This window comes from Schistocerca serialis, chromosome 9 (assembly GCF_023864345.2).
Source record: "Schistocerca serialis cubense isolate TAMUIC-IGC-003099 chromosome 9, iqSchSeri2.2, whole genome shotgun sequence".
Taxonomy (NCBI): Eukaryota; Metazoa; Arthropoda; class Insecta; order Orthoptera; family Acrididae; genus Schistocerca; species Schistocerca serialis.
The window spans coordinates 156739030-156754267 of NC_064646.1; the positions used below are offsets into that span (position 1 = coordinate 156739030).

Here is a 15238-nt window from a genome sequence, read left to right on the forward strand (position 1 = left end):
TGTTCCGACACTGAAAATGTTGAGTGTTTATGGAAACAGTTCAAGGCAATCGTAAAATGCGTTTTAGACAGGTGCATGCTGAGTAAAACTGTGAGGGACGGGAAAAACCCACCGTGGTACAACAACAAAGTTAGGAAACTACTGCGAAAGCAAAGAGAGCTTCACTCCAAGTTTAAACGCAGCCAAAACCTCTCAGACAAGCAGAAGCTAAACGATGCCAAAGTTAGCGTAAGGAGGGCTATGCATGAAGCGTTCAGTGAATTCGCAAGTAAAATTCTATGTACCGACTTGACAGAAAATCCTAGGAAGTTCTGGTCTTACGTTAAATCAGTAAGTGGCTCGAAACAGCATATCCAGACACTCCGGGATGATGATGGCATTGAAACAGAGGATGACACGCGTAAAGCTGAAATACTAAACACCTTTTTCCAAAGCTGTTTCACAGAGGAAGACCACACTGCAGTTCCTTCTCTAAATCCTCGCACAAACGAAAAAATGGCTGACATCAAAATAAGTGTCCAAGGAATAGAAAAGCAACTTGAATCACTCAATAGAGTAAAGTCCACTGGACCTGATGGGATACCAATTCGATTCTACACAGAGTACGCGAAAGAACTTGCCCCCCTTCTAACAGCCGTGTACCGCAAGTCTCTAGAGCAGGCTGTTCCAACCGAGCTCCAGGGAGCCGGAGTGCTCTGGAGCACTCACTGCGGCAGCTCGGAGCCTGCGTGGAGGGGGAAAGCAAACTCACTGCCCCCCTTGCCGCATGCAGCCGTAATAATCCGTGCTCAATGACAGATATGACTAGCCCGGAAGCTCTGTACCTCTATTGGAGGATACCTTTCTATTCATTGAGAGGGATGGTCGACCGCAGTGTTTTGTATGTCATAAAGTATTTAATTCTGCGAAGAGGTACAATATACAGAATTAAATACAGTCAGGCAGAAGGCGTTGCACGCAGAGAACTGGTAGCCAGGCTTAAGAACGACATACCAGTAGATGTATGTTTAAAAACGGATTCGTAATACAGAGGGTATCAAAACATGCAACATAGTTCATGTTCTGTAATGCGTTTATAATTTTCACGTGAATGAGAGCGGAGAAAACACTACTGAATCTGCAATTCCAGCAAGCTACAGGGTCGCTCACATCACTGCGACGAGTGGCAAACCGTTTTCGGTGGGACCACTCGTAAAATCGTGCATGGCAGCAGTTGCAAAATGTTTGTTTCCAAGGGAGGTGCAGGCAATTGAAGGGGTTTGCCTGTCAAAGCAAACAATGTCTCGTCGAATCCTGGACATGGCGGCGGATTTAGAGAAACAGCTCAGGAAAAAGGCGGAGAGCGTTGTTGCATTTTCGTTAGCGCTTGACAAAAGCACTGACATATCGGATTGTGCTCAGCTTGCAGTCTTTGTGCGTGGTGTTGACATGGAGCTGCAAGTAACTGAAGAACTCTTAGATGTGGTACCACTCGATTTCACCACAACAGGACGTGACATTTTTGAAGCTGTTTGTGAATCAGTGGCAATATGAATTTGCCGTGGGATAAGCTCCATTGTGTAGCGACAGACGGTGCACCACAAATGATCGGGCGTCACCAAGGTTTTGCTTCTCGTTTGAAAAATAAACTCAGGGACGAATTCGGGAAAGACATTTTGACTCTTCATTGTTATTTTCACCAAGAGGCACTGTGTGCTGAAACAGTAGAGCTAGGTGGCGTAATGAAAGATGTCGTGAAGTGTGTGAATTTTGTGTGGCGTCAAAGGATTCCTGAAGGATGTGGAAGCAGAGTATGGGGATATATCTTACCACAGTACAGTTCGTTGGCTGAGTCGGGGAAAAGTTCTTGATGTTTTCTTTGCCATTAGTAAGGAAATACCCCTTTTCTCAAAATGAAAGGGGAAGAAATGCGTTGTCTGAAAGATATAAAATGGATATCAGACCTGGCGTTCCTAGCTGACATAACTATGCATCTGAATAATTTCAATCTGTCATTGCAGGACATGCACGACCAGATCAAAGCGTTCATGGAAAAGTTATGTTTATTTGAGAGGCAGATAAGTAATGGACATCTAACGGCGGTGATTACCAAGCAAACCTAAAGCAGCTCATCGTGTCGTTTGAAACACGATTCCGAGACCTCACTAGTTTGGAAATGCAACTTAAGGTGTTCAGCACTCCTTTTTCAGTTTCCACCGATGACTTGTCATCGTCACTTCAATTGGAGATTATTGATTTGCAAAATTCAACTTTGTTGAAAGAGAGGTACTACAACACGTTGTATTTGTCACGATGGTAGTGTTCATTATAGAAAAAAAAAATTTCCCAAACTTCACACCAATGCCGCTCAGATCATGTGCATGTATGGATCTACGTTTTGATGTGAGCAGCTTTTCTTAGCAATGAAAACAGTTATAAAGTAAGGAATGATCACTTCTTCAGGATACAACAATGAAGGCCATCCTCCGCATTAACGCTGCGAACACTTTGACGCCTGATATTTCCGATCTTGCAATGGAAAGAAAATTTCAAACTACAGAGGCCCAATAAATTTAGTATGCAATTTCTTGTAAAACATTTGTTTCTTATTTATTTCCTGAAGATCGTATTTCCTGGTGTAGCACGTCATCACGTCTTAGCAGCTAAGAGTGTGAGGTTGTCAATCTTGTAAGACGCAGCTGGCACATCAAAACGCTTGCCTTGCCGCCTGCCTCAGCCAGCCGTGCCACATGCCGGCATGCTGGCCCACTTGAATGGTCACAGTGAGTGACACGGCTCCCTGGAGCAGGGAGTGCTCCGCGGTTCACAATGGAGCCCACGAGCTGGAACAGCCTGCTCTAGAGGAACGGAGAGTTCCAAATGATTGGAAAAGAGCACGGGTAGTCCCAGTCTTCAAGAAGAGTCGTCGACCAGATGCGCAAAACTATAGACCTATATCTCTGACGTCAATCTGTTGTAGAATTTTAGAGCATGTTTTTTGCTCGAGTATCATGTCATTTTTGGAAACCCAGAATCTACTATGTAGGAATCAACATGGATTCCGGAAACAGCGATCGTGTGAGACCCAACTCGCTTTATTTGTTCATGAGACCCAGAAAATATTAGATACAGGCTCCCAAGTAGATGCTATTTTTCTTGACTTCCGGAAGGCGTTCGATACAGTTCCGCACTGTCACCTGATAAACAAAGTAAGAGCCTACGGAATATCAAACCAGCTGTGTGGCTGGATTGAAGAGTTTTTAGCAAACAGAACACAGCATGTTGTTATCAATGGAGAGACGTCTACAGACGTTAAAGTAACCTCTGGCGTGCCACAGGGGAGTGTTATGGGACCATTGCTTTTCACAATATATATATATATAAATGACCTAGTAGATAGTGTCGGAAGTTCCATGCGGCTTTTCGCGGATGATGCTGTAGTATACAGAGAAGTTGCAGCATTAGAAAATTGTAGCGAAATGCAGGAAGATCTGCAGCGGATAGGCACTTGGTGCAGGGAGTGGCAACTGTCCCTTAACATAGACAAATGTAATGTATTGCGAATACATAGAAAGAAGGATCCTTTATTGTATGATTATATGATAGCGGAACAAACACTGGTAGCAGTTACTTCTGTAAAACATCTGGGAGTATGCGTGCGGAACGATTTGAAGTGGAATGATCATATAAAATTAATTGTTGGTAAGGCGGGTACCAGGGTGAGACTCATTGGGAGAGTGCTTAGAAAATGTAGTCCATCAACAAAGGAGGTGGCTTACAAAACACTCGTTCAACCTATACTTGAATATTGCTCATCAGTGTGGGATCCGTACCAGATTGGTTTGACGGAGGAGATAGAGAAGATCCAAAGAAGAGCGGCGCGTTTCGTCACAGGGTTATTTGGTAACCGTAATAGCGTTATGGAGATGTTTAATAAACTTAAGTGGCAGACTCTGCAAGAGGGGCACTCTGCATCGCGGTGTAGCTTGCTCGCCAGGTTTCGAGAGGGTGCGTTTCTGGATGAGGTATCGAATATATTGCTTCCCCCCTACTTATACCTCCCGAGGAGATCACGAATGTAAAATTAGAGAGATTAGAGTGCGCACGGAGGCTTTCAGACAGTCGTTCTTCCCGCGAACCATATGCGACTGGAACAGGAAAGGGAGGTAATGACAGTGGCACGTAAAGTGCCCTCCACCACACAGCATTGGGTGGCTTGCGGAGTATAAATGTAGATGTAGATGTAGATGTAGATGTAGAAATTGATATATTTACCCCTCTCCATCATCCCTGAAAGCTAGTAATATCTTCACAGAACAAGCCTGTACATACCACCTGACTAGGAACACTAATCCACTTATCACTGATGACCAGCTTCCAGAATACTTTCTGTATCACTGTGTTACATATCACAGAGCTACCACAACTCCTTTTTTCTAGTCATTATTACCATATCTCACACCATGTAGCCACATCTATTGTTACACTGAGCCTGAGATATCCTTACAAATTATTTCATGATGCAGTTCTTTGACAAAGTTTCTAAGTCAGTTTACCCAAGAACCCAGAGGTTTGCAATATCACATGTGAGCATTGCAGTAGTTATATGGGGCACTCTATACAGACGGAATATCAATATCATCTCAACTATACACATTTTGAAAAAGCTGTAAGAGAGTAAGAGAGAGAGAGAGAGAGAGAGAGAGAGAGAGAGAGAGAGAGAGAGAGAGAGAGAGAGAGAGGAGGGGGGGGGGGGGGAATAATGGAAGCAACAGGGAATACAGATAGAAATATGGCATGCAGAATACATGCAGCAGCTTTGTGGTGGAAGGGAAGTGGCGGGAGGCACGGAGGCACAATATATGGGGTGTACACCAGCATGGAAGTAGGTGGAGGTCAGAGACACACACAAGTGGTTTCAGGGAATTGGACTGCTGTTAAGATATAGTCACTCCATTTTCAAGTGAGCATTGCTGGGACACAAGGTTAAGACTCTTGTGGATCAGGTTGTAGAGCACCAATCAAGTCAACTATATTCAACTATATTATTTTCAGCAGTATAGACTAACAGTCTTTCATTTGGCCACAGTTGGATGATGGCTATTCATGTGATGGCTTGTTACTGAAAATCGGAGACAAAATTATGTAGTTTGTGAAATAATGAACAATTATCTTCTTGTTCAGAGTTTTGTTCATTTCAGGTGAATGGAATGTTTGGCACACATGAATTTTAGGATTCAGTAGACACTGTCCTCAGTATGTGACTGAAGTGTGAAGTTACATGATGAGTAAGACAAGAACAATGATAAACATCTATCAGTTTAAGACAGCATGTATAATCCTCAGTGAAAGGCAGGCTGTGTAATTAGAATTGTAATACTTTAGTTAGATTCCATAATATGCTTTGTGTTTTAAGTTAGCTTTTCAATTAATAAGAAAGTTTCATTCATGGAAGCTGCTTCATTTCCAGTTAAAAAGCTCAGCTTGAATTTATCTACTAACCTTACGTCACCAGTGCTTAAAGATGGTGGCCACACGACTCCATACATATTTCTTAATCAATTCCTGGTTTTACGGATACTCTAGTTAAATAAATGAATGGAAATATTTAGGTAATAACACAAAATTCAATACCAGTTCATAACTTTTCTTTTCATATTGTACACAGTATTGTTACAAATTGATTCTTAATAATTCACAAAATGAAAGCATCTCACTACCACGAACAAAATCTAAGCAGAACCATTACAGGAAATTTAGTCTGTTAATCATAAATACATATTAATAAAAACTGTATAGAAAGAATCAATAACAAGGTTCAGACAAAGCAGTACATATTCTTTGGAACCCAGCAATGCAGTTAACAGTTTCTGCTAAACTATTGTGAATATTTAACAGTTTCTTGTGTTTGAAGCACTAAGGTAACATGCTTAGCTACACATATTACATACAACATTGTGTACATACTGTGATATGGCCTGACCCATGTATCATATCCACCTAATGACCGAGATCAAGTTTTTACCAAAACATGTCTTGTATGTCAGACATTTTAGATTTAAGCGCAATTTTTATACACGGTTTCACGCTGATTATACACAAAATAAGGAATATAATATGATAGCTAAAGCCAGCAGGCATTTCAAAAAAATAAAGAATGGTACTCTACATGGAAAACAGAGTTGTTTTTAAGTCTACTACTGATGATCCAGTCATCTCTTCTTTTTTTTTTTTTTTTTCACACAACTGGAAACAAATGCAAACCTGTAAAATGACCCTTAATGCCAATTAACATTCATTAACAGTGATTCAGTTACAGCCATCATTTGAATATTTGTATAATGCAACAACCTCTCTGCTGCTTATGACAGCTGCAAATATTACAGTTGCCAATTCAAGCAACACAGGCACATCAAAAGTAACTCCACCTTCAAAAAATTCCGCTTTTGGAGATTACACCTAACAACACGAGAGTGTTGACAGACAAAGTTTACTTTTTAATCTCCATAAAAAGAAATTTAACAATGAACAGCAGTTCTACTCATTACCCTACACATGAATATCCTAGCTGAAAAATAAATTTTACAGATTCAAAATAATACTCTATTCACTGTTGTATCACAACTACATAACACCCTGTTAGACTTCTCTATGCAGATCCTACAACACGTTCAACCATACACGAAGTCAAAAATTAAAATTTTATGTTCAGAATTTTAAATTCCTTTTATGTTTCTATTAGATGGGATTTTTTAAAAAGATAATACCATCTGCACTACCAGTATATGCAACAATAGTTTTATCATCTTCATGTCATCAATTTTTTTGAAAGTATTTCATACACTATTTTTTTTCTAAAATATGGCATGTCTTCCTGAGAAAATTTGAAACTAGCATTACGACAGATACAGTCTGAATATACACAACAAAATACACCACAATCACTGGTATTTACTTGCTGTGGGATTTCCTGAAATTCAAAATGGAAACATTTCAGTAAAGTGGATTAAGTCAATGACACAGGTGGCATTAACATTCAGATTCCATTTCCATTTAAGCTATTTATGAATGAAAAGTATAAGGAAGTGAGTATGAAATTTTTTCTTTAATATACAAATAGCAGTAATGTAATATATTAGACAAAAATTACTTAGAGCAAGACATTTAAATTTTGTGGCTAAAGGTTTGTAACAGGATTGAAAAATAGGATCAGTATGCCTAAGATAAATACCTTTACATTTTCTGTTTTCCAGCCATCATAATTGAATTCATCGTTCCTTTTATCCAGGCTTTCACTGTTCAGGTAATCCCATAACAACTGTAAAAATTACAATTTTTTGCTTCATTGTTGAACTTTTTTAAAGGACATGTAAACTGTTTAAAGCTAAGACCTCATTGTATGTGAAATTTTAGCCCTCCAAATAATTTCAGCTAGTTTACTACACTTGTGTATTCATGGAACCAACTATGATCACACCACATGAGAAGCTACTGGTATCATAAATTGTACTTAACTGATCCATACAACATTTGTAGTACGAACCTGATTTATCTGTAGTGAATGCGCTCTGAATGTCTAAAAACACTGCTTTATGCACAATTTCATGTTTCACAGAACAGAACATAAATATTAAATGTAATGGACCACAAGCACATCAAGTGGGGTGGTAAGTTCTTAGTTGTGCACAGTAATGGGGTTACACACAATTTTAACATTTACACACAAGATTGCCATCAGAACTGCTTACTTAGGATATTTTTATGCTTTGCTGTTTTATGGAATCATCTTTGTGGTACTCAGCCACCAACAAAAAAATGTCGCTGCTCAGAGGAGAGCGATATTCATTCTGAGTCGCATTTACTGTTGTAGGAATCTGTCTTGGTATATCATTCTTTTTCATGTTTCATTAATATAAAAGCTCTCTTTTCAAAACCAGTTGTGCACATCATGGCAATAATATGAGGTTATGGAACATTGCCCTAATGGGTGTACTGAAAGCTCCAATCACAGAGAGAAGACAATTGTGAGTGAACAATACTTTAGTACGAGCAAACAAAACAAAAGGGTGACTGTGCAGTCGCCTGCATCACAGGGTACCCAGTCCTTTGTTTATGGCACAGATATTCTTATTCAGTGCCCCTACTCTGTCTGCCAGTGGTGCTTACACCTCTGATCAATGCTATTGATGTCTGTATCACTAGACACTCAAACAGGACTTAGATATTGAGCAGACAAATTCCACCTGTGGGCAGAAAGGAATGACTTAATCTGTCACAAAAGTTTTCAATGCTCTACCAGCAGAAATTGTCTTGCTCTTCAAACACTAAAACTCAGAGAAAGTTTAAAGAATACTTGGTGTAAAATTCATTCTACTCAGCTAGTGATGTTTTTGGTGCTTATGGGAGTCCATGTCATAGTTTTATTACAAAACTAGTATGTCCCATTAGATAGAACACAAAAATTATTTTTTGTTGTAAACACTCTGTTCTGCAGAAAATTAGGGAATTATACTAATACCTTGTGGTATGTAAGTTCAACTATCTGTTTCCTGTTCTACAGATATGAGTTTATCCACTGACATTCTGGGCCCAACTCCTAAAGTTACTCAGATTCACAATGGACCAATGATCGAAACATCCTGCATCCCAGGTCTGAACCCTGTCGCTGCTTCAATTTCAAATAAAAATCATTGGCAATGGCAGCTGAAGATTTCTGGAATGAAGAATCACTTTGTCCTAAAAATGGCCTTTACACAGTGAGTGGAGGAGTAGACAGGCATTAGGCACCCTGTTACCCCTAGAAATTAAAAATGCCCCTAAAAGGTGGAACAATGAGCAATGATCAATGACATAAAAATGCAGAAGGAAATGGAAGCCTTTGCATTAAGAAATACAATTGTATCCATATGCAATGTAGCTTGTAATTGATAAAGTTTTATGATAATTTCCCCACTGGAGAGATATTCCAGGTTAGTTCTCCATTCAGTTCAGTAGGAGGGTATTGCAAATGGGAAGCTATTCATGTGAAAAAGATTTAATAACCAGCAAAAAGATTACATTCCATCTGCTGCAATGTGGAATGTCAGAAGTTTGAACTTGGTAAGGAAGCTAGCAAATCTGAAAAGGAAATTGAAAGAAGTAAAGGATTCCAGGTCAGACAAATATAGGATATATCAATAGCAGTAAAATATGGTGTAATAGGAGTATGATTCATTAGCTACAGGAAGATTGAGTTACTATGAACAGTTCAGTGATACAATCTCTCTCATCAGAATCTCCAGCGAATCAACATCAACAACCATAGCTCTATTGTATATGCTTACATCACAGGCAGAAGATGAAGAAAGAAAATACATGAGACATTGAACGTGTAATTCAGAACATAAAGGGAGATAAAATACTAGCAATCATGTGTGCCTGGAACACTGTAGTGGGGGATGTAATAGAAGACCAAGTTTTGTTACAACATGGGCTCATTACCAGAAATGCAAAATGGGAAAGATAAAATTCTGTAGCAAATAGCTTGTAATTGCAAATACACTATTCAAAAATTGCATGAGGAGGTGGTTTACCTGGAAATCACACGGAGACATCTAACTGTTTTTGCTGGGTTACATCATGGTCAGACAGATTCCAAAACTAGATATTAGATTTTAAGGCATACCCACTAGTAGATATAGACTCATATCACTATTTAGGTATAATGGAGAGTAGACTCAACTTAAAGAGAAGAGTTCATAATAATGTGAAAAGAAGTGGGACAGTGTAGTACAAAGGAATGAGGTGTGTTTGTTGTTCTCTAGCACTGTAAATACTGCAAAAACGAATATCAAAGTAGGCAGTTCACTTCTCTTGAACAAAAACTGGAACATGGAGTGCCCCAAGGATCAGTCTTAGGACCTCTCCTATTCCTCGTATATGTCAATGATATGAGCTGTAATAGTCAAATGTTGCAGTTTGCAGATGACACTGCCCTTATTGTCAAAGGTTGGTTGGCTGGTTGGTTTGGGGGATTAAAGGGACCAGATTGCTATGGTCATTGGTCCCTTTCTCCAAAACTTAAAAACACCCACAGAGAATAAAAGCGAACACGGAAAAGATGACAGGCGACGCAGGACAAGAGAAACAGAGACAAAGACCAGACAAAACGTATTAAAATCACACAGAGTGTGATGGTGGTTGGCCGACCATAGAGACAAAAAAAGGAAAAGCCAACCACCGAGAAACACATTAAAAGTTCAGTCTAAAACCGTAGGCTAAATGCCAGACTCAATGCAAAAAAGGACAAACACTTAGATTAAATGATAAAAGCCCCCTGCCCAAATAAAATGCAAAACTAAGCCCGCCATAGAAGTGTAATCATTTAAAAGGGCAGGGAGCGTATCAGGCAGTGCAAACATCTGCCTGAGCACATTTAAAAGTGGACAGTCCAACAAAACGTGGACCACCATCAAAGCTGACCCGCATCGACATAGAGGCGGGTCCTCATGTCGCAGTATAAAGCTGTGTGTCAAGCAGGTGTGGCCAATGCGGAGCCGGAAAAGTACAACGGATTCCCTGCGAGTGGCTCGCAGGGATGATCGCCACACAGTCGTCGTCTCCTTGACGGCATGAAGTTTGTTAGGGGTGGTCAGACCGCGCCATTCAGCGTCCCATAGTGCAAAAACTTTTTGGCGTAAGACATGCTCGCAAATCATTCTCCAGGAGGCCAATGTCCAGGGTTGATTCACTGGTGGCCTGTTTGGCAAGGCAGTCAACACGTTTATTGCCTGGGATGCCGACATGACCAGGGGTCCATATAAAGACCACAGATCGGCCGCAACGGGCAAGAGTATGCAGGGACTCCTGGACAGCCATCACCAGACAAGAGCGAGGGAAGCACTGGTCGATAGCTCGTATACTGCTCAAGGAGTCGCTACAGATAAAGGATTCACCTGAGCAGGAACGGATATACTCTAGGGCATGAAAGATGGCGACCAGCTCAGCAGTGAAAATGCTGCAGCCAGCCGGCAATGAACATTGTTCGGAATGGTCCCCTAGAGTTAGAGCATAACCAACATGACCAGCAACCACCAAACCGTCAGTGTAAACAATGCCAGAGCCCTGATACATGGCGAGGATGAAACAGAAGCGGTGGCGAAAGGCCTCCTGAGGGACTAAGTCCTTCAGGCCCTGTGCCAATTCGAGCCGAAGGCAAGGGTGGGGCACACACCACAGGTGTATACACAGAGGGGCCTGGAAAGGAGGTGGAACAGGGAAAACCCCAAGCCTGGAGAGAAGCTCTCTGACGTGTGGACTGCAATCGTACAACCCAACCGGGGCCGACATTCTGGGAGACGGACGAGCGACTGTGGGAATAGAAGATGACAGTTAGGATGCCCGGGCAAGCTACAAACATGAATAGCATAAGCAGCCAGCAAACGTTGGCACTGTAATCACAATGGAGGGACATCTGCCTCCACAAGTATGCTGTCCACAGGGCTGGTCCAGAAAGCACCAGTGGCAAGGCATATCCCACTGTGAAGGATTGGGTCCAGCACCCTCAATGCCGAAGGGGATGCTGAACCATAAGCCAGGTTCCCATAATCCAGACAGGACTGGATTAACACCTGGTAGAGCCATAAGAGGGTAGATCGGTCGGCGCCCCAGCGGGTGTGGCTCAGGCATCACAGAGCATTTAGATGCCGGCAACACATCTGTTTAAGCTGCCGAATATGAGGCAGCCAAGTCAACCGGGCATCAAAAACCACACCCATAAACCTATGTGACTCCACCACAGCAAGAAGTTCGCCGTCAAGATAAAGCTGCGGCTCTGGGTGAACAGTGCGTCGCCGGCAGAAATGCATAACGCGGGTCTTGGGAGCCGAAAACTGGAAGCCATGCACTACAGCCCAAGCCTGTGACTTGCGGATAGCACCCTGCAGCTGACATTCAGCAGCTGCAATGCCAATAGAGCTACAGTAAAGGCAGAAGTCGTCAGCATACAAGGACACAGACAGACGTTCCCACCGCCGCAGCGAGCCCGTTAATTGCTATTTAAAACAGGCAGACATTTAAAACAAATCCCTGTGGCACTCCATTCTCCTAAACTCAGGAGGAACTATGGGAGGCAGCGACTTGCACGCGGAAGGTTCGATGCGACAGAAAACTTCGAATGAAAATTGGCAGCAGACCCCGAAGACCCCAATCATGAAGTGTAGAGAGGATGTGATGACGCCATGTCATATCATACACCTTCCACATGTTGAAAAAGACAGCAACCAGGTGCTGCCAGCGGGCAAAGGCCGTACGGATGGCTGACTCGAGGCTCACCAGACTGTTGGCGGCAGAGCGGCCTTTACGGAATCCACCCCGAGATGGAGCCCGAAGGCCCCGAGACTCGAGTACCCAACTCAACCACCGGCTCACCATCCGTTCAAGCAACTTGCAAAGAATGTTGGTGTGGCTAATGGGGCAGTAGCTGTCCAACTCCAAAGGGTTCTTGCCAGGTTTCAAAATGGGGATAACAATGCTTTCCTGCCATTGCGATGGAAGCTCACCCTCGACCCGAATACAGTTGTAAAGGTCGAGGAGGCATCACTGGCAGTGCACTGAAAGGTGTTTCAGCATCTGACAGTGGATGCGATCTGGCCCAGGAGCTGTATCAGGGCAAGTGGCTAGTGCAATGTGAAATTCCCACTCACTGAATGGAAAATTGTAGGGTTCAGGATGGTGGGTGCGAAATGAAAGGCTCCGACATTCCATCCACTCTTTAATGGGGTGGAAGGCCAGTGGGTAAGTCATAGAAGTGGAACTCTGAGCAAAATTCTCCGCCAAGAGGTTTGCAATTACATCGGAGTCAGTACAAACGGCTCCATTCAGTGAGAGTGCAGGGATGCTGACAGGGGTCCGATAGCCATAGAGGTGTCTAATCTTGGCCCAGGCCTGCGATGGAGAGACATGGAGGCCAATGGTGGACACATACCGCTTCCAGCACTCCTGCTTGTGTTGGTGAATGATGCGGCGGGCCTGCGCTCGGAGCTGTTTAAAGGCGACGAGGTTTTCTAAAGATGGATGTCACTTGTGACACTGGAGCACCCGCCGGCGATCTTTAATTGCCTCAGCTATCGCAGGCGACCACCAAGGCACAGTCTTCCGCCAAGGGGGCCTAGAAGAATGGGGAATGGCAGATTCTGTGGCAGTAACGATGCCGGTGGTGACTGAGTGAACCACCGCATCAATGACTTCATTAGAAAGAGGCTCAATAGCGGCAATGGAGGAGAACAAGTCCCAGTCAGCCTTTTTCATAGCCCATCTGCTAGGGCGCCCAGAAGAGTGACGTTGTGGCAGTGATAGAAAGATCGGAAAGTGGTCACTACCACACAGGTCGTCATGCACACTCCATTGGACAGAAGGTAATAGGCTAGGGCTGCAGATCGAAAGGTCAATGGCGGAGTACGTGCCATGCGCCACACTGAAATGTGTAAAGGCACCATCATTTAAAATGGAAAGATTGAGCCGTGCCAATACACGCTCAATGGTGGTGCCTTGACCTGTTGCCACTGACCCACCCCACAGAGGGTTATGGGCATTGAAGTGGCCCAGCAACAAGAAAGGTGGCAGCAAGTGGACTATCTGTGGAGCCAGGACATGCTGCGCGATATCACCATCCGGTGGAAGGTAAAGACTGCAGACGGTAACAGCCTGTGGCATCCACACCCGAACAGTGACAGCCTCTAAAGGTGTTTGTAGAGAGACAAACTTGCTGTGAAGAGAGTGAAGAACATAGATGCACACGCCACCAGACACCCTTTCATAAGCTGCCTTCTTTAGCCATACGTTCCTCCCATGGAGTGGCCAGGGAGGGAAATAGTCTCGGATCAAATTACTTCCCATTGAAGTCAAACCTCGATCTCTTAGAGACTGCTGGTGGAGGCCCACCAGCGAGAGATGATGTACCATGCTTCATTGCGGGTCATCCACCCTGATGCCACCCACTCTGACCAGGGGCTCTTCCCACGGGCGCCACCCAGTCACAGCAAAGACCACCCGGCAGGATGGCCTTTGCTGGGAGTCCCGATGCCCCAGAGGGATAGGCATCTACTCCTCAACATACATGGGGAGGTAGCAGCTCAGGCATCAGCAGTGCAATCCCCGTGTAGTCAGGGGGCTACCACCAAGAGGGTACATGACGACCCCACCACAACGGACTGGCTACCGTGCTGGTTGTCGGGTGTCTAATATCCATGTACATCACGAGGGCAATGATGGATGTGCACAATGGAGGGAATGTAGGCTACCCAGAACACACTGCAGCCAATGTGGCTGGAAGCTCAGTGTAAGTCCAACTCCATGACAGTAGCGAATGTGACAGATCTTAGGGCAAGATGGATATAGAATGCATCACGTAAGGCGTCCTTCCCCAAATCGTACGCACTAATGGAAAAATTTTGAAATGGAGTGGACAAACCCCTTAGGGGACCATCACATTAAAGGCCGAAACAGTTGAGACTCCTTTTAGTAGCCTCTTATGACAGGCAGGAATACCGCGGGTCTATTCTTACCCCCGGACCCGCAGGGGGGTTATTGCCGAAGGACATACAGCTGCAGAAGGTCTTGGTGCATCAAATTTGATGTTTGAAGAAATAAAAGAATGGTTCATAATAAACAAAATGAAGATCGATGAAGAAAAAACCCAACATTTGATATGCAATCTAACCAACATTGAAGACCAAGAAAACATGGAGACTGTCAGACTACTGGGCTTCAAGATTGACAGCAAACTCTCTGTGAATGATCACACGGCATAAGTAGGCACCAAACTTTTTCGTGTGATATACCTCCTGAGGAAGCTGAAGAGGGTAATAGCTGACCAGTTTCTCACAGTAGTCTACCATGCACTCTTCCACAGCCACATTAGCTATGGACTGCTGTTGTGGGGACACTCCTCAGGCAGCAAAGATGTGTTGCTATTACAAAAAGAAGCCATCAGGATCATATCCTCTAGCAAAAGACTGGACCACTGTAAGCCTATTTTCACCAGGCTAGGCATAATGACTATTTTTACTCAGTATGTGTTTTTCTGCCTCAGTTATATAAATGAAAATCAAAGGAATTTTAGCATAAGACAAGAAATACATAATCATGACACTCGCTGTAAGAGGAACATTGAAGTGCCAAGGTGTTGCCTATCAAGTACACAAGACAGCTTTACAACAGTCACCCTAAAAATGATTGTATATCAACTGCCTCCAGAAATGAAATCCCAGCCACCTGAATT

At 43.2% G+C, this 15238-nt stretch overlaps 1 protein-coding gene across 1 annotated transcript in view; it reads right to left on the reverse strand.

The window, feature by feature from the left end:
* Positions 1 to 6762: 6762 nt before the first annotated feature.
* LOC126419439 (sentrin-specific protease 1-like) overlaps positions 6763 to 15238 on the reverse strand; it is a 34977-nt gene continuing 26501 nt past the window's right edge. Inside the window, exons 6-7 of the mRNA XM_050086626.1 lie at positions 7211 to 7297; positions 6763 to 6949 (exon numbers count right to left, since the gene is read on the reverse strand). Coding sequence (XP_049942583.1) covers positions 6788 to 6949; positions 7211 to 7297 — 249 coding nt within the window. The 3' untranslated portion in view covers positions 6763 to 6787. The remainder of the gene's footprint in view (positions 6950 to 7210; positions 7298 to 15238) is intronic.